Source organism: Ostrinia furnacalis, unplaced genomic scaffold, assembly GCF_004193835.3.
Source record: "Ostrinia furnacalis isolate ACB-3 unplaced genomic scaffold, ASM419383v2 OfSCF6453, whole genome shotgun sequence".
Lineage (NCBI taxonomy): Eukaryota > Metazoa > Arthropoda > Insecta > Lepidoptera > Crambidae > Ostrinia > Ostrinia furnacalis.
The window spans coordinates 124,430-144,853 of record NW_021136692.1 but is presented as its reverse complement, the minus strand read 5'-3'; the positions used below and the strand labels follow the sequence as shown (position 1 = coordinate 144,853).

The window sequence follows — 20,424 nt, the reverse complement described above, 5'->3', positions numbered from 1 at the left end:
GTAATGTTCGATTGAAAAACGCAACGTGTCATTTAAAGATTAAAGAATTCCCAATCTATTCGTGCAAAAATCTTTTAAATTAACATAGCCGTTTTGGAGGAGTAGGGAATTTAAGTAAAAAATCGATGTCCCGTATTTATTTTTTTAATCCAAAACAAAGAGACTTAGCGAAAATTCAAACGTCACAAATGTAGTCCTTGAACTGTTGTATAACATATATTTTTTTCAACTATTTCTGTCCAGCAGTAAAAGAGGAGTAGGCTTTACAAAATGCCCATTTGGCGCGGATTGAGGACACTAATCGCCTTAATGTTAGGACAACGATCTAAATTAATTAATTTGTTTGGAGAAACGAGTAGGTATCTTCTCTTTCCATACTACCTAAGATCATTGCCTACACAGTATGAGTATGCGTACAAAACTAAAGTGCTTTTTAACCGATTGAGTCCCAGACGGGCATTAATTAATGTCATAACAATTGATTATCTATTGTGTGTAGATTCGCGGAGCTTGAAGGATTAAAAGCCTACTTGCAAAAAATAAAATTAGTTTTTCTGTACAGCTTTTTCTTGAGTATAATGCGTGATCAAATATTTTCGTTAAAAGGCTGGCGGGGCCAGAAGCAGAGACTTGTCTGTCAATAGATTACTTTAGAGTTTTAATACGTTCTTTGAGTGAAGTTGTCTCGTTAAAGCCAATTGAATTGCTCCTGCTTTTCTAAAATAAGTAGCAATAAGTAATTGAAGCTCGCTCAAGCGGGCGCGCTCAGCAAACTACTTTCTAATTTAGAAACAGTCGAAGGAAAGTTTGTATTTAACCGTTTGCGAGGTTTTCTACTTTTGCCCCGTTAAACGGATCAAGAAAATGTATTTGGTCACATTTTACAAAATGGCTGGCGATAAACAAGAGTGGAGCACCAGGGTTACATAAATTTGCGACGAAATAAAACTGATGTTAGGCTGGCCACTGTCGCCCGCTTGAGATATGGAACGAATTATGGGCCGTATGAAATGGGAATTATGTTCCCATTGGTTTAGTACTCAATAAAATGTTGCAAAATTGAAGTTTTTGTAATTCCTTCTAAAACGGGATTTATGTTAAAAACTTCTTTCAACAAACTTTATTTTTTATTTAGGAAAGAATTTTCCAAAATCCTTCCTAAGTGCACCCCCAGGGTATTCATTTAAGAATTAAGAATTTATTTCGAAATTTTTCCTTAATGCACGTCGCATTAACGAAACATTTTTTTCCAAAGTTTTACCGGTTTAGTAGGACCGGTTTATCTATTAAATCTATAGGTAGATGAATAACGCCATCCAAAGGTTTTATGCACAGGCAAGAAATAATAAAGGGCTTCTAAAAATTTTGTTTGTCAAAATTCTATTACCCACTGCTAAATAATCATCAAATGTTTTTGACGTATCATAGCATAGGGCATTGATAAATAATTTGTTACAGCACCTTTATATTCTATAACGTAACTACATAGAACGATAAATCGTGTACTTTTTTAGTGCTAAGACAATTTCTTCTAAGGACCAGAACACACATTTCAAACCGGTTTCAAACTGGTTGCGTCATGTGTGGTCTCTCAACGGAATCTATGGCAGAAACTTAGATGCAACTCATAAGTAACTAGAAGTTGCAGTTTCGTTGCAATTGCGTTTCACCGTGTGTTCTGGGCCTAAGACTAATGAATCTTCATTTCCATAATACCATAATATATGTTGTACTAATTTATTCAATTTTTGCAGGCGGTGGTGCTGCCCCCACTGGCGCGGTGGCCCTACGAGAACGGCTTCACGTTCACCACGTGGTTTCGGCTCGACCCCATCAACTCGGTCAACATCGAGCGAGAGAAGCCTTACCTCTACTGGTAAGTTTTGTAGCTCTCTGACGAAGAACTAAACAAGAAGAAGCTAAAAGTGAAGTAAAATAGACCATAGGCAAACAATAAGACGTCCACTGTGATTTTAACTCGGTCAAATTTAAGCGAGAGAAGCCGTAGCTACCTCAAATGGCAAATAGCTTGCTGTTGCAGAACTGATAAAACTTCACCTTTCATCAAGGGCTATCCTATCAGGGCTCGAAGCACCATAACCACTGAGGGCAACCGAGTCACTGGTCCCCATCTTATAGATGACAAATAACAGTGCTAATTGACAAAGGAGTAGATTATTGTAGTTCCCTACCGATACGCCACTGGTACAGAAGAAGAAGAACACTTATCTACCGGCTTGAAGGAGCAACTACCTAAAGAAGAAGATAGCGTGCAGTAGCTGGATATAACAAAAAGACAATTGTATTTTTGGCACTGCTTGGGTCGAGTCTCACTCTAACCCTCTTCTTGGCATGTAAATATCAAAAGATAAAGATATTGACGATGTAATAAAACAAATCAAAAAGCTGATAACACTCTTATGTCATTGACATTCGAGGCAGATAACACGCTCATCTCACTGACATTCGATCGATAACACATATCAAAACACACTTCATTTCTACCCCCAACAATGCAAATTAAAACGACCCACAAATCAACGAAAGCGTTCCACCCGTTTCAATTTACTAATGTGCCGACATTCCGACAACAATTCACTTTGTATCCGAATCCATCTGTGTGTTAAAGCCGAAATCGAATACTCGTATTCGTATCGCTCGTCCATCGGTACTCGGCAGCATCGATATGGATACCTTTTCATTGATTGGAGTGGGCACAAGTATGTTTGCCGGTTATGCGGTCCTGGTAATTAATACCGACGGTAAAGCCCACTGTGGCTTTAAATTGAATTCCATAGAGTTTGCGCTTGCCATTTTTTTTACGGATTATCAGTCTATTCTAGTCTATTTTAACTGAGGAAGTTCTATTCTAAAATAAAACTTTCGAACGTATTATGAATCACAATTATAAAAAAAAATGCACCAAACACGAAATAGCCTATTTTGTACAACTTGCACAGAACACTGTCATCATTACTTTTGATAAAAGGTAAAACTTGTCATATCTCAATATTAAATCCGTGTTTCAGTATACGTAAAATGTATTGTATGATCCATTTCCAAGTTTAGAAGTAATTAAACAACAATGTTTCAGACCTGCAGACGTGTTATAAAGTTTAATGTAATCCGGTTTCATATCTAAAGTTATAATCGTGTCATTAAATGCATAGAATACATTTTGTAAAACAGTTTGTAAAACATATTAGAGCAGCAATAATGTATGCAAAATTGGTGTTAAAGTTAGTCATATCATGTTCCTAGGGATACTACGTTACTTTGTTAGCCTTCAGCCAAAAGACTAACGCCCGTATTCACAATCATTACTATGAGGTCTCACAGTGCGCGTGCACGCACAGGGTGACTGACACAAGAACCAGAACAGAGCTGTATTCAACGCTGTGCGTTCGATTTGCTGCTTCACTTAAGCAAGCATCGTTTGTGAATACGGGCGTAAATATCGTAAGTACACTCGTAGTCTCTCCATCCCATGGGAAAAGAAGTTAGTGGTTGATGAGTAATTTCCTAGATAACTTCTACAATAGTTAATATTAGGCCTTTAATTTAGGTTATTGGAGAAATTATTAATTTAATTAGAACTCTTGCCACGAAAGGTTGTTGTTTTGAATCCCAACTGAGGAATGAATTTTCAAATGGAAAATTAATTAACAAATAACTGTTCTAGTTATGTTAGGAATTTAAGGCCGAGTTGCACTACCTAACTTTAAAAGTAACTATGTGTTTCTTCTTCGTCTTCATTTGCTGATGGCGATGGACTTGTGTTTTTTCGCCACTGGGGGCACACTGTTCCGCCAATGTAAGTTTGACAGTTTTTGACGTTTGTCAAAGTGCAAGTAAAATGGTGCAACCCAGCCTAAGTCTCCAACAGTTATTTCCTGATTATTGTCTTCTTTTTAGGGTTCCGGAGTCCTGACAAGGAACCCGTATAGTTTCGTCATGTCTATCTGTCTGTCCGAGGTTTTGCTTGTTTGTAATTGGCTCGTCGAAGCCGTTTTGATTTGTGCTATTCTCGAATGAGATGCGTTTTATTGTTCGACTAACTAGAATGTTTTTTCTCACAGCTTCAAGACGAGCAAAGGCGTGGGCTACACGGCACACTTCGTGGGCAACTGCCTGGTGCTGACGTCCATGAAGGTCCGGGGGAAGGGCTTCCAGCACTGCGTCAAATACGAGTTCCAGCCCAGGAGGTCAGTCACTAAACAGTATGCTTACCATGAGTTTACATCAGGTGTGCTCGCTAGCGAAGGCGTCAAAAAAGTCTATGAAGAGTTTTGTTCTTGCAAGTAGCCGCTAGGAGCGCTGTACAATCATCTGTCACACATTTAATGTCATTTTTTTACGCAGTCGCTAGCGAGCACACCTAATGTAAACTTATGGTAAACACACTGAACCGTGTGCTTACCATGAGTTTGCGTTAAGCCGTATCTCCAGCGCGTGTTTTGCTCTACACAATCAACAAAAACATGTCAACATTCAACAAAATTGACTACGAAAAATGTTGAATGTTGACATGTTTTTTGTTGATTGTGTAGTAGGGCAAAACACGCGCTGAAGATACGGCTTTAGGTGTGCTCACTAGCGACTTGTACAGATTGTACAGCGCCCCTAGCGGCTACTTTCAAGAACTAAAATCTTCATAGATTTTTTTTGACGCACTCGCTTGCGAGCACACCTAACATAAACTCATGGTAAGCACACTGAACATTTTAAGGAGTTACTGTCACAAAACTTTAAGTCACTGCTTACTGCAAAAGTTAAGTTTGTAAATCACTGAGACTAACGAAACGAACGGCGAACGTTGTCTACTGAAACTGGTACCTTAAATCACTACAAATAGTTTCTCACTTGAGTAAACACTCAAAAATTTAAAAATTAACGGATTTTTTAATAACAAAATGAGCTCATAACTACAAATAGTTTCTTACTTGAGTAAACACTCAAAAATTAAAAATTTACGGATTATTTAATAATAAAATCAGCTCAGTTAACCATTTTTTGAATGATGGTTAGTTAAGATTGCCCAAATGCGATCGATTATATTGGGCGTTGTGTGTCGAAAACAGGGGCGAGTAACAAGTGAGTTGTGAATGATGGTACCAATGTCGAATGTAATAAACGAATTTGAAAGAGGGTAGATCGATTTGTTTGCCAATAAACACTTACCTGCATTTACTTTAGTTTTTTCTTGATAATCGTACGTGCTGCTGTGCCTAAATCCCGTTATAATTGATAATTTATCAACAAGTGACCGTAGTTAATATCAGATAATGTGTTATATTTTTAAATGTTCATACACTTATCATTCTGTTAAAGTAAGTTTAATGATTTGGTTAAATGATATTTTACGTTATGAATCCTAAAACTGTACAATAAGAGCCATGAGTATGTTCAAAATATTAACGTGAAATTACGTCTCATACTTTGCTAAAAGTTGTGGTTTACACCTACCCTAGTAGCGCTATTTTTGATTGTATAGACGAAAGCACATTAGATTATAAGTTTTTGTTCTAAAATAGCACCTCCTGCAACTACTGACGCTTTAATTTTATTCGCAGGTGGTACGCCATCGCGGTGGTGTACATCTACAACAGATGGACGAAGAGCGAGATCAAGTGCCTGGTCAACGGCCAGCTCGCCTCCAGTACAGAGATGGCCTGGTTCGTCTCAACGAACGACGTAAGTGTCAAGCTATTTTGGAACTTATTGTAAACTGTTTAGATTATAAACTTCTGTGTAGCATAAGTAGCATTTTAGTCATACTGTCTTGAACTAAGATAGTGGTTCGTCTCCACCAACGACGTAAGTGTCAAGCTATTTTGGAACTTATTGTAGACTGTTTAGATTATAGACTTCTGTGTAACGTTTTAGACATGCTGTCTTGAACTGAGATAGTGGTTCGTCTCCACCAACGACGTAAGTGTCAAGCTATTTTGGAACTTATTGTAGACTGTTTAGATCATAGACTTCTGTGTAAGGCCAGCTCGCCTCCAGTACAGAGATGGCCTGGTTCATCTCCACCAACGACGTAAGTGTCAAGCTATTGTGGAACTTATTGTAAACTGTTTGGATTGTAGACTTCTGTGTAACGTTTTAGACATGCTGTCTTGAACTGAGATAGTGGTTCGTCTCCACACACGATGTAAGTGTTCAAGCTATTTTGGAACTTATTGTAGACTGTTTAGATTATAAACTTCTGTGTAGCATAAGTAGCATTTTAGACATACTGTCTTGAACTAAGATAGTGGTTCGTCTCCACCAACGACGTAAGTGGTCAAGCTATTTTGGAACTTATTGTAGACTGTTTAGACAAANAGGAAGAATTATCTTGGAGTGCCTCCAAAATGCAACTATCTTGGAAACGAGGCGGGACGTTGTTATGCCTCGTCAAGCAGGACTATGGGCCTAGAGTGAGAGTGTAAGATGTGGTGTCAAAGTAAGACTGATGTCAAGATGTGAGACAACTACACCGTATCAACCGCTGATGGGATTTATTGAAAGACGTGTATTAGCTGCCGAATGCTTTATTGCACTGATTATAAAAATGTTAGAACTACCAAAGTCCCAAATGTAGGTCAGGCATAGCTGGCCAAAGTGCATATATAAAATGCAAGTTAATAATAAATTAATTAGCAATAAAAATGTGCGAGTTGACTCGTACAGAGAGTTACTGTCAATAGTAGCTGAACTTTGTTTCCGTGTACAACTACTTATGTGGCAGTTAATAATTTAAACAAATATATTACTCCGACGTAAAAGTTAGTAAGTACCACTTACGTAATTTTTAATTAGAAACTTTCCGTTGTATAAGTGAGTAAATGACAAATAATACACTTATTGTGATTATTTTTTGATAATTCTTCATGTTTTATAAAATATACCTCATATAAAACTATCATACCAAATTTCATCAATGTATGATAAATAGAACGCGAGCTACACATGTTTAAACCTTCAAACCGCTCTCCTGTAAAATTGACTGTTTTCAGATACGTTTATATACGTAGTGACCGTCGATATATCACCCCGTGGAGTGTGATCGACGCATGATAGAGTAATTTGTTGAATTTTTTATACTGATAATTCACCGGGGAAATGGTACATACGTTACAAAATTACTGATGTTGAATAAAGAGATTAGATGTTTGAGTTAGATTTAAACGTTTCAGCTCGGAATGACAACTTCTCAAAATGACAACCGAGGCGCAAAATGTCCACTTCTCGAAATGACAACTTCTTAAAATGTCAACTTCGCTAAAAGACAACTTCTCATAATGTCTATTTCTCACAATGACAAATTCGCATTTGGTCAACTTCACATAATGACAACTCTAGAAGAACTAGAACTCTAGAAATAATGAAAATAAAATATCAACAAGTAGTTGACATTATGCAAAGTAGACCAAATGCGAATTTGTCATTGTGAGAAATAGACATTATGAGAAGTTGTCTTTTAGCGAAGTTGACATTTTAAGAAGTTGTCATTACGAGAAGTGGACATTTTGCGCCCCGGTTGTCATTTTGAGAAGTTGTCATTCCTAGCTGAAACTGATTTAAATACACCAACTTTAAGATACTTAGTTTATTTATTTTTTAACAATCATATTATTATCTTTTTTATCCTTAGAGTTTTTTGTTCAATATTCAATAGCATATACTTTCATTCATATAACAGCTGTGTTGTTCATCATTCTTTTTTATTTGAAATTTGATTTCAAGGACTTACTTTTACGTATGAAATGTTTAATTAGTTTTTACTTATTCAATTAGAATTTAATCTTCAAAGACAGCTCGTCCTAAAGGTCGTCCGTTTTCGTTACAAAAATAACAATATTTTTACAGATACCAATTTTAAAAAAAATTTAATGTTTTCTATAGCTTTTTATAACAATATTAAAAAACACTTAAACATAAAAGATGAAAATTAAAGTAAAATGCCCAGAAACCGGTTTCACGTAATTATTGTCTACTTTAAGAACAACCATCTCGAGTTACGAGAAGCATTCATACTTTAAGTTAGAGAGGTAAAATTGTGCTTAAGCAGGTCTGCTATTTAGAAGAATCTCTATCAATTTTGTATATTTGTGGTGTAAAGTGATTTGCATCAATATCCGATTGATTTAAATTTACACTACGTTCTGGCTCAATGGATTTTTAGGTTGTAGTAATTAATGGTTCGTCATCTACTAGGCGGCGGCACAGGATTGTTCAGATAAAGCGAATCCATGTAGAGCGAAAGTGCTTTGATTTTGATGTTCTCTACTTGTCTGAAGATTGAAGCTAATTAGATCGATAACCTTGGCCACGTTTCTCGATGCCAAGATCTCATAACAATAGTTTACATGCTTATGTACTTCGATACTTAGCCTATCATAAAATAACCGTACATCCGTACATTTCTTTCATTGCATCACTCAATTTCCGAATATAATTCACTCTGGATTTCTTAATTGAATATTAGCAAGACATCAAAATGGGAATGAACATGGCCAACTAACATTGCTTGTATGTACTCACTCATTGATTTCTCCAATGCTTTTAACACAGTTGACCATGAAGTCCTCCTATCGTTGTTATCCAGATACAATAATGTCACCAGTTGTCATGGATTGGTTCGCTTCCTACCTCTGCGGTCGCCAACAGGCCGTACGCATAGATGAAAATATTTCCCACTGGCGTGACCTCGTTACTGGTGTTCCGCAGGGTGGTATACTTTCCCCTCTCCTTTTCTCTAATTTCATCAATTCCATCACCTTCGGTATTGACTCATCTCACCATCTGTTTGTTGACGATCTTCAACTTCTTGACCTATACCTTGACTCTACTCTTGGCTGGACGAATCAGGTCTCGGAGATTAGTCGTAGGGTCACTGCTACATTGCGTTCTCTTTGCAGATTAAAATATTTCCTTCCTGACAAAACTAAGGTTTTACTTGTCCACGCCCTAATTTTCCTGCTCATATATTATGCTGAGGTGTGTTATCCGGACCTTAACCAAGTTCTCCTCCTTCAACTCCTCCTACCGGTCTAAGCTCAAATGGCTACTTGTTCCTTTAAGGCGTAATGCCAGAATTCTCACTACACTTTTTACTATCTTAAACGACCCTAATGCTCCTTCCTATCTGAAATCTCAGTATACTCAACTTCAACTCACGTACGGCAACTTCGTTCCTCCAACAAACTTCTTCTTGCTACTCCATCCCACCGCACTGGTTTCCTCTCTAACTCATTCCTTAATATTCTATTCGCCTTTGGAACGCTCTTTCCGAGAACATTAGGCAGGCAAATTTCAAATACTCTGTGCGCAAGCATTTCCTTGAAAGTATCCCGTCGTCTTGATCCTATTGTGGTGAGACCACTCGTAACACAAGCTTATTTAGCTTAACACGAGAGGCGAATGGGACTATTAGTAATTTGAGCAATACGAATTGCTAATAATCTTTTAAAAATATATATATATATATTTTTTATTTATTCATATACTTATACTATTATATTTTATGTATTATACTTATAAGTATATATTTTATGTATTTGTACTATTTTGCATTACCTACTCTAATTCTCTGTTTTGCCTAACTTTTTGGTTAGCTGGAAGAGAATGCCACATGGCAGTAAGCTCGCATGTTGTAACGCTATAATTATATTAAGTGAGTGCAATAAAGATTTTAAATAAATAAAGGCCGCCATGCCGCCGATGCCACTGAAAGTAACATTTTGAAAGAAAAAAGGCTTTGTAGCTATCGATAAATTTCGTAGTATTTTCCTGTAGGTAAACAAGTTTTGCCATAGTTTTCCTGTAAACATTGAGTAAGTAAAAATAGACGGGTATTTCTTTTAAAATTATACTGCGGTGCCTTAATTACTTTTCTTTCATTATCATCATCATCATAATTATCATGTCTACCTATATCCATCAAGTACCTAATTTAATGAGTTCGAATGACTGATGTTACGAATCCTTTTTCTTGTACAATTCAATTGGTTTAAATATAAACCATTAGCGTACCTATTGCACTGATCAAATAGTTAGATAAGTCACTTATGAATCAATTGATTATGCCGTTCTGAAGTCCACAGCCATATATTTGCTGCAGACAACTATCTGAATTAGACTTTTAATTAATAGACTAGGCCGTTTAGCGAATGGTGACCAATCTGTTATAATTTAAAACTGCACGGCTGACTAATGTTGGTTGTGATCATATTTTTATATGGTACGTGAAAACGATGGATGTGGACTATCAGGAAGCAGGGCAGGGCTACTATTGCAATGAAACTCACATCACTTCACACGCAACTTTTGTATTGCACAAATAAAACTTAAAAAAATAATATATTTCAAAGAAACAATATAAAAACAAAACAATAGAAAAATCTAAAATTCCAAAAATAATAGAAAAGTAAAAAATAATGAAAAGAAATTAATCTAAAACAAAGGTCTGTCGCCAACGGGACGTATAAAGATTATGTAAAGCTAAATAACAAAGTGCTCAGCAACTTTTTCTCGCATTAATCAGTTGTCAGCAGGCAGGGAGTATTTATGAATAGAATGTGATGTGTCAAATCATATAAAAGAAAACTTAATAATAAATAAATAATAGTGTTAGAAAAAGGTGACAACAGTGAAGTTGTTTTCTTAAAATGGACTGTATCTTTAAACTGAATTTACAACAGCGATTTTATGTGAAAAAAACAAGGAATGAGTTCAATAAAATTATGAAAGCTCAAAGACAATGAATGTTTTTTTTTAATTATTTCATAAAATGGCCATATCCAGGAGTCACAAAAAGGTTTTCGTTAGTCGCGTTGCCAACACCAATAAAGGTTATTTGCTAATCGCGTCGCTAACACACCCCACCCCAGTGCAGCTTGCAGCACTCTCTGCTCAGAGGAATTCAAGCGACGCATGTAGCAGAACGCGTACAAGCAGCCCAGATGCCGTCCTTATCTTGACCACCCTGACTCGCCCATCTTTGCCCGGACACACCTCTTCAATTAAGCCCTTTGGCCATACATTTCTGGGACCCTTTTATCACTGATCGCGTTTGAAGCATCTGTGCGGCGCGGCGCTAAATTCGTCACGACATGCAACGAGACAATGAGCCAACTATCCGGCCGCCGGATATCCGGCTATCCGGCCTAACAACTATCCGTTTCATCTCTAATTATTACTACCTAGTAAATATTCTGTGACACTACTAACTTTTCAAGACAAGCATTCAAAATACATATCTTTCAAATAGTAAAAAATAATGCCGCAGCTGGAAATACATGTGACATCGGAAATTCACACCGGCCTAGATCATAAAATGGCGGTATTCGATAACAGCATATCGTTTATCCATTTAATAACGGCCAGTAATCAATCAGTGCGATGCATCACTGATTAAGCACTTGCCTAATCTTTAACCGACGACACGCCAAAATTCAGTTACATCGACCTAGCTAGATCATAAAATGGCGGAATTCGTTATCCATTTAAACGAGAGGAGAATGCGGCTTGGTGTCCACAAATTGTAAAAAAAACTACTTGTAAATATCCAACATTATGTATGTACATATGTAGGTACAATCAAAACTTTTAAATGCGCCAATTTGCGAAACCTCTTGAATAGGGAGGGATATTAAGAATTGTTTTTACAAAGGTCTTGCAGTCCTAAGCCTGTTTTAAGCATGAAGGGAAGTTTTTGATAGCAAGTAAGTAACTTTGTACCACTTATTTGTGGTGAAAAATAAATACCATTTTATATTTTATATTTATATTATATTTATAATATAACTAGCTGACAAGTGAGCTTCGTCGTACTGCCTCCTTCAATCGATTTTCTTACCGCAATACATTTTTATTGTGTATATTTAAATAGTGAAATAACAGGTATAAGGATATGTTATTTTTAGATAACAGTAACAGATAGAACACAACATATCTATTTTGTCCTGTTACAACCCATCCCCATGTGTCACACCTACTATCTTGGGAGACCTCACTTAGTTAACTCTTTCTCGCTCGCATGGTTTTCATTTCACTTTGATGCAAATTAGCTTCATTGAACTGAAACCACTCTTAAGTGTTTAGATATCGTCTTCTTTGTTGGCTCTACTTAAACTATATCAAACGTGCTAAAGTAGTAAAGAACTAGGCCAAAGGGTGCTAACGGGACATAATTAATATTATGCAAATATAAATACCACTCCTGATGATCAAGAGTCTTCATAAATCTTAAAAGATGATGAAGAACCAGTATTCTTGAGCACTGATAGTAATTTAACTGATAACCTACCTAAGACAAATTAAACACATAATTAGGACCGATTAGCATCCTTTGGCCACGGAACCCTAAAGAAAGTGGAACTACGTAAAGTCATTTTTTGTGACAGTCCTAACATTTTGGAAAAAATATTTTTTCTCGAAATTGCGGCCGACTTAGAATATAGAAAAATTTTAGGTGATAGAGCTTATTTTAAGAAATTTATCTGACCTAAGCAGAGATTCTACTTCGGCGTAGAAAAAGAGAAAAATAATAATTTCTTAAATTTAAAAAATAATCATACTGTCGTTCCTATAACTACTATTAAATAATTATAGGTGCAATAATATTCGCTTTCGGCTGAAACGAACAAACGAACGAATATTCGCCATACACCAACCTACCTACCTGCAATGCAAAGATAAGCTAGTGTGTACGTTTCTTTAAATAATAATAAAATTGTAGTTTGACCCAGTACAAAATAAATTCTGTAAAATATTTAAAAAATAATAATCTATAGCTATTGGTCACCTAGGTGTTTAGTCTAACATTAATAATAAGTTAAACTTTGGATATTACTTAGTGATAAAAACAGAATGTCACTTTTTCGGGTAAAAAAAACACTGTGCAAAGTCAACACAGTGTATCTAATAAATTAAAAGCATATGCATATCATTGAACAATATTAATACCAGCTTAGTTATTCATAACATTAATACTCGTATTTGTTCCGCACAAAAAGTAATTTATCAATTTATCAATCTGTGATATTGTTAAATTAATTATGGGAAATATGGATTACCGGTGTTTCTCTGCAATGCATGTACGAATAACAGGATTATCAGGAGTATCGAAAATGACAAGGATTAAAATGTTTTTGCAACAACAGAACAACGGTGTTAAAATATTTAACAATGGTTTTGTTGCACAATGTAGTTCAATATTCAGTCATGCGTCACACAGCGCCACATTGTTACAAAATGTTGTACAAAATAAATATATTTTGGTTTTGACCACAAAAGTGAGCCTTCAAATTGTTTTAGTGTTCTGAAATGTGAATGGGCGCTATGCTTGTTCAATATTTGAAACAATATATTGGAAATGTTTGTTAAAGTTACTATTTACTTAGGCAGTTGTCTTGGTATGTGTGTATCTTCCTTCTACCCCACCTACAGAGTATTCAAATACATTTTGGAATCTTAACAAACATTTTAATAAAATATCATCTGTCTCGTAAACTGTTATTTAGGGTTCCGTACCTCAAAAGAAAAAAACGGAACCCTTATAGGATCACTTTGTTGTTCGTCCGTCCGTCCCTCTGTCACCATCCTTTTTATCAAGAACGCGTGGAGGTATCAAGTTAAAATTTGTACCAAATACTCAGGTCTATCTACTGTCCCTTGGAGATGTGAAAAAATCAAACTTCTAAGCCAACGCAATCAAAAGATGCAGCCGTTATGCCGCAAATTTTCGCCATTTTCGACACTCGTAAGGGAATCAAAACCTACAGGGTACTTCCCGTGAACTCAGAATATTGAAATTTGGCAGAAAACAGCGTCTTATAGCACAGATTAAGGAAAAATTGCGAAAACCGTAATTTTTAGCTATATCATATAATAAATATACAGTGTGAGTCACGTTAAAGTGTACATATGAAAATAGATGAAACTAGACCTATTTTTATCGACAAAAAAGAGATCAAAAAATTTATGAGATTTTTTTTAAATTTTTTATAGAATTTTTTTTCTTCCAATTACTTATTGTAAAGAAAACGTAATAACTTTTAAACTAAGCGGTATATCCTAATAAAATAAAAACAGTAACAATTCTAAATAACAGGCAATACTAAAAAAATACATAAAATACACAAAAAAGGCCAACAAATAATAAAAAATGATACTTTTTGAAAAAAAATGCTTTAAAATTCGTGTTTTTTTGGTTATTTGATAAATTTCTCCAAAAAATGCCCCTATAACCGGCAGTTTTTATTACTTTGTATTATTCTCTATCGTATTACCTTCGTAAAACCAAAAATCGCATGCCTCTATCCCTATCACAACGTTTGCAATGATCGTTTGAACTAAGCCTCTCCGGGCGCGCCATTCAACGCTTCGTTAACAACGAAACTGAAAATGGCTCTAGATTTGTTATTTTGATAAAGACAAGTTAGATTTCAAATAAAAACAAAAGATTTCAAAAAAATATAGTAAAATAAGCATTTTAGTTAAAATTAAAATTGTATCTAACTGTAGCGGAGAANTCCACCTTAAATAATTTTAGGCCCATATCCATATTACCATTCCTCTCAAAAACCCTAGAGGCGGTTGTTCACTCCCAACTGTCCAAACTCATATTCACAAACAACCTCCTCAGTCCTTTCCAATCCGGTTTCCGTCCTGGCCACAGCACCAGCACTGCACTGCTCAAGGTGACGGAAGACATCAGAATGGGAATGGAACATGGCCAACTTACATTGCTTGTACTCATTGATTTCTCCAATGCCTTTAACACAGTTGACCATGAAGTCCTCCTATCGTTGTTATCCAGATACAATATGTCACCAGTTGTCNCTCTATCCCTATCACAACGTTTGCAATGATCGTTTGAACTAAGCCTCTCCGGGCGCGCCATTCAACGCTTCGTTAACAACGAAACTGAAAATGGCTCTAGATTTGTTATTTTGATAAAGACAAGTTAGATTTCAAATAAAAACAAAAGATTTCAAAAAAATATAGTAAAATAAGCATTTTAGTTAAAATTAAAATTGTATCTAACTGTAGCGGAGAAAAATGTTGTGGCAGGCCTATGTTCAAACGATCATAGCAAATGTTGTAATAGGGATAGAGACATGCGATTTTTGGTTTTACAAAGATAATACGATAGAGAATAATACAAAGTAATAAAAACCACCTGTTATAGGGGCATTTTTTGGAGAAATTTATCAAATAACCAAAAAAACACGAATTTTAAAGCAGATTTTTTTCAAAAAGTATCATTTTTTATTATTTGTTGGCCTTTTTTGTGTATTTTATGTATTTTTTTAGTATTGCCTATTATTTAGCATTGTTACTGTTTTTATTTTATCAGGATATACCGCTTAGTTTAAAAGTTATTACGTTTTCTTTACAATAAGTAATTGGAAGAAAAAAAATGTATAAAAAATTGAAAAAAAATCTCAAATATTTTTTGACCTCTTTTTTGTCGATAAAAATAGTTCTAGTTTCATCTATTTTCATATGTACACTTTAACGTGACTCACACTGTATTTTTAATAATTTTAAACTTACTACTCTTTCCTCATGAACGCCTAAAGGTATTAAATTGAATTTCATATTAAATACTCAAGTCTATAATACCTTTAAGCTGTAACAAAATAAAAGTTATAATGTACCTACAGGAACCCTCGGTGCGCGAGTCCGACTCGCACTTGACGGTTTTTTTTAGTTTTGTTGGGTTATGTTCTTGATAATCATACAGTTTTTGTTCTCTACCGATCGACACTTGCGGGATTCGTGAGCCCATCGACATTTTTTTGGTCGAGGCCAACCGCGTCGAGATCTTTTTTCGCTTGCGTATCTCCTTATTAGGGACCCGAAATTCCGAATCCACAGGGACATCCCGCGTAAGGTACACTCCATTTTTCTTTGGCTTACCCATTTTGTAGGTCACAAAGTTGTTGTTTGGGCAAGGTCCAGGTGTATACATATTCCACTCCAATAGTTTCAGCAAAATGAGCAATTTTGTATGTGTACGAAGTATCCTAACACAATAATAAAAAAAGATTGAATAAAATACTGAATTATCTCAGAGATCGTATTATTATTGCACTTTACAAAGTAATAAAGATATAATTTATGCATGCCACAAGGGGCTTATACAATTCTATGTCAATGTTAGTCGACATTTTGTTTGCAAAATTGCTAGTATCTAAGTCTAATATTGACGCGGACTATATCATAATATGCAAAGTTCAATGTTTGCAGTAGACTTTGGGAAAATTGGACAGGTTTAAGTAAACCTAGATCGTGAATCTAAAGAATATTTTGACATGTGATTTAGATTAAATACCTATGATAAATACGCCCAACTAAACTGAATCCTGATCAATCCAAAAGTGAATGACAAACTCATCAGAAACGGTATACGAAACAATGTGACGATGAGGATCACTAACCACTCGAGGTGACAACTAACAACGTCTGCCTACATCTAAGTAGGTAGCACGTGAGTTTTTCGATCAATAAAAAGTGAACGTAGACTCCAAGGCCGAAAAAAAGCTTGTTACCGTAAGATTTCAGTGACCTATCTCGATGAAACGTATAAACGGTACGCCATTGTCCGCTGACGGCTGGAACTGTAATAAAATCCTGTTACTTGGGCGCGACAAAGGCGTCAAATAAAATCAAACCGTTGAAAAGTACCGTTACACAAAAGTAGCTACTTTATAAAATGTATGACAGCAACAAGTATTTAATTTCTTTTTAAAGGTTCTAACTATGAGAACAGAGAACCGATAAAAAGGTGATAAAGTGGCAAATTCTGGACTTCTCATAATTCTTAATCCTAGTCAAAATATTGCAATTGCAATGTACTATAATGATATCATCCCATAATCAGATATTAGATAGTTCAGAATGTTCTTTTATAAAATTCATTCATTAGTTCATCAATGAAATCCGAATATGGTTCATTGGTTCGGGGAGCCGAGAAGGCGAAGTGACGATATTATGATAAATAATTTAATATTAGCCGCATATTGATTGATTGAATTCTGATGAATTCACGCAATTTCGAAGAATAAAAAGTTCATATTTGGCAAAGCTTAGCCACACATTTTGAAATTATTAATTATGGATGAAAGACAGGATCGTCTTAAAAAGTATTTGGTACACCGGTAAGGGCTTCCATTGTCAAGGTACAGCCGAGAAAAAAAATTGTGAGTGCCATTGTACGAGTATGTGATAAAATGATGTACAATATTTTTTTGAACAAAAGTATCTAAATTCTCGTGATTTCAATACATTTAGAATCTGGTGGGTGTAGTACCTTTGGCATCAATAAAATTTTTGAACCATTCACGCGTTGATGCTATTATATGTATTTGAGCAGGTGTCGCTATTTTTAAACCTTCTCTTGTACTTGGGCCCTTAAATTGGTTACCGATCTGACTCGCGTGGAGTTAGAGCCCATAATTTTTCAATTGGGTTTAGTTCAGAGCTTCTTAACGGGATTTGAACTAAATGTGTTAAGTAAACGTTCGAAGAAAACAAAATGTTAAAATACATAATTACTTTTGAGAATTCATTCTCACTCGTGTAAAATCGGTGCACTTCATAAAGAGCACCGATTTTATACCTCATAAGGTATGAATTACTTTGCATGAGAACGGAAGTAGGTACCTACGTGCTCGAATCGTCTCTTAAGTAATATGATATTTCACTCGTCAACTGACGCACGTAAGTTCATTTCATATTTATGCCCAGCTGCATGTGTCACAGCTACAACTTGGTTTATAATAGCGACGATTTGTCGACACTTTTTTACCTTAGAATAGACCTACAATTTTCCGGTTATTTATTGTAAAAAGAAAAAACAATAACCAACAATGTATGGGTTTGGTTAAAAAATACCATTATTTATGTACATTAACAATAATTTGTCTAGATTTGCAGCTAGAAGCCTAAATGTGGGTTGGTGTCTCGCCCATCCAAAGTACCATACAATTACCATTACATGAGCACGGCAACCCACAGTTCGCATGCCAGATAAATATGAACAATAATAGTTGGAAATTGTTTCTCGGCTATGAATCATTATAAGGTGTAATACAATCTTAAGCGTTCCTGGATTGGATCTTTGCGCGCAGCAACATAAAAGCGCTTTTTTAAAGCCTATTTGCAAAAATAAATGAATTTTATAATTTTTATAGTATGTTGAGGTTCTATGCCAAAATCTACAACATTATCTAGAACTCCGTCTCTTGCTACTTCTATGTGATATACACCATTACGGATATGTTCGGCATAAGTAGCTACGCGCAAGTTTTACTTGATAAGTCCCAAGCGCAATCAATACAGATCTTGGCGTGTGAGTACAGGGAACTCGTCTGCTCCGATAAATGCTGCGAGCGAGAAGATGCTGGATGCGATACGGAGAGCCGAGCAAGGACCTGTTTATCACCAGGACCTCACGAGTAGTCGCAGTAACTGGATCGCGCTGCGCGAGTTCGCGCACTCCTGGCACACAATCAGGCGAAGTTATGAGAAGAAGTGATAACATTTATCAACGATAGCAGCCCGGCGCGAAGTACCGTATTTGTGGTGTCAAGCCCCAGAAGGGGGATAATTAACTATGAGAAGGGACATGGATCAGATAAATTTGTAGGGAGTCAAGCAAAGCGCCCGGGGAAAAGAGCCCAGAGCAAGTACCCGCGCGCTCTCCCGAGATTCGGTTCGTACGCCGTGAGGCAGGAAGAACCATGGGTGGTGGTGCTCCGATAAATGGACTATCCATAACAAAAATAATTTTTCAATTCAGGTACATTACAAGTGTTGTAATTTTTATATCAGTCATTTAGTTCTTTCTTATGACAGAAAAACAATCTACTGAAATTATCTTTATTAAAAAACAAAAGTCATAACTCAAATCATAAACTAAGAGCTGATTTTTCAATCGTCGGATAACTTTTAACTGAAGAATAATTTGGCACATTGACAGTTTCAATATGGGAAATATGTCAAAATGACAAGTTTGTTCTTTAGTTAAAAGTTATCTGACGATTGAAAAATCAGCCCTTAATCGAACAAAATTAACTTATTTGCCTAAAGTTTCAGCAAAAGGTTGTCATTGTGAACATTTAGTTTAGGCCCTATAGTAAATGTTCAAAATGACCACCGTTATGCACACTCTGCACCGTCTAATAAAAGATCGTTTTATTCTGCGTGCATACCCGCTAGCATTTATTTCTTCGGCTGCTCTTCTGATTCTCTCTCTTAGTTGGTTGATTGATGTTATTTCTTCATGATACACCTTTTCTTTAAGACATTCCCAGTAAAAGAAGTCAAAGGGGTTTAAGTCAGGGGACCGAGGTGGCCATGTTATAGGCCCTAGTCGGCCAATCCATCGTTGAGGATAATTTGTATTTAAAAATTCTCCAACGATGACAGCGTAATGGGCTGGACATCTGTCATTTTGCAGCCACATTGCTGATCTTACTTCCGGGTCCATGCTTCAGAGTAGTTCGGGAAGTTCGTTACTTAAAAAGTTAAAGCATCTTTCACCATTTAGAGTTTCAGGTAACTCAAATGGGATAATTATTTCCTCACCCAGTCCATAAATTGATCTTAAATCGATACTGAGATCTGTCTTGTCTTATGAGGTTGGGGTTTTCGAGTTGCCAACTGTGTAAATTATGCATGTTAAAGTATCCGTCTTTTTTACACGATGATTCGTCTGTCCATAATATTTTATTGTAGAGAGTAGAGTCGTCTCGCATGAGTAACATTTCTTGGCAAAACCCAACCCGGAGTGGCTGATCACGGGGCAGTAAACTTTGTACTCTTTGATAATGATACGGGTATAGTTCATGCCTTTTTAACACCAGATGCACCGTCCTGGTAGAAATGCCGGTCCTCCTTGCTATGGCACGAACTGAAGTGGTAGGGTCTTCATGTACCAATTCTAAAATTTGGGCGTCCTTCCCTTGCGCCTCTGACGTCTGTACCTGGTATCCTCCCCTCAAGGTATGCCTGATGCACTCTAATAAACACCCGATGATGATCAGGGTGTCGTCGATCAGGATATCTTTCTCTATACAGTCGGGCTGCTTCTCTACCATTATTGCATTCGCATTCACCACAGCACAGTACAAAAAGCTATTTTTTTTACAAAAGTTTCCTGCAGCTTTAGCCCACATTAGAACAAGCAAGCAAATGTGTGATATGTACACAGTAGACACATAAATACAATTCATAAACAGTACACAATTTTGAAAGTCAAACAGGCCACTACGCGTTTGTAGCAAGTTCCACATCAACTCTTTGGTCGTGTGGGAGCAAAATGTTTTTACGTTGAAATTTCAGATATTTACATTTCCCTGAGGTCTGAAGGTAACTTTATAAGCTATCGTTCAAACATTTTAATTCCATATAATATAAATG

At 36.0% G+C, this 20,424-nt stretch overlaps 1 protein-coding gene across 1 annotated transcript; it reads left to right on the top strand.

Annotated features, from left to right (window-relative positions):
- Window positions 1-888: 888 nt before the first annotated feature.
- Window positions 889-18,462, top strand: LOC114362394 (neurobeachin-like). The gene is made up of 5 exons (XM_028317783.1): window positions 889-921; window positions 1,755-1,876; window positions 4,080-4,205; window positions 5,574-5,694; window positions 18,235-18,462. The coding sequence occupies exons 1-5, from the start codon at window positions 889-891 to the stop codon at window positions 18,460-18,462; spliced, it is 630 nt and encodes a 209-aa protein (XP_028173584.1).
- The last annotated feature ends 1,962 nt before the right edge of the window (window positions 18,463-20,424 follow it).

Coding starts and splice junctions, on each gene's coding strand:
- LOC114362394 (XM_028317783.1), top strand. CDS start 889: ATGGCTGGCGATAAACAAGAGTGGAGCACCAGG. Junction 922..1,754: donor AACAAGAGTGGAGCACCAGG/GTTACATAAATT, acceptor CAATTTTTGCAG/GCGGTGGTGCTGCCCCCACT. Junction 1,877..4,079: donor GAGAAGCCTTACCTCTACTG/GTAAGTTTTGTA, acceptor TTTTTCTCACAG/CTTCAAGACGAGCAAAGGCG.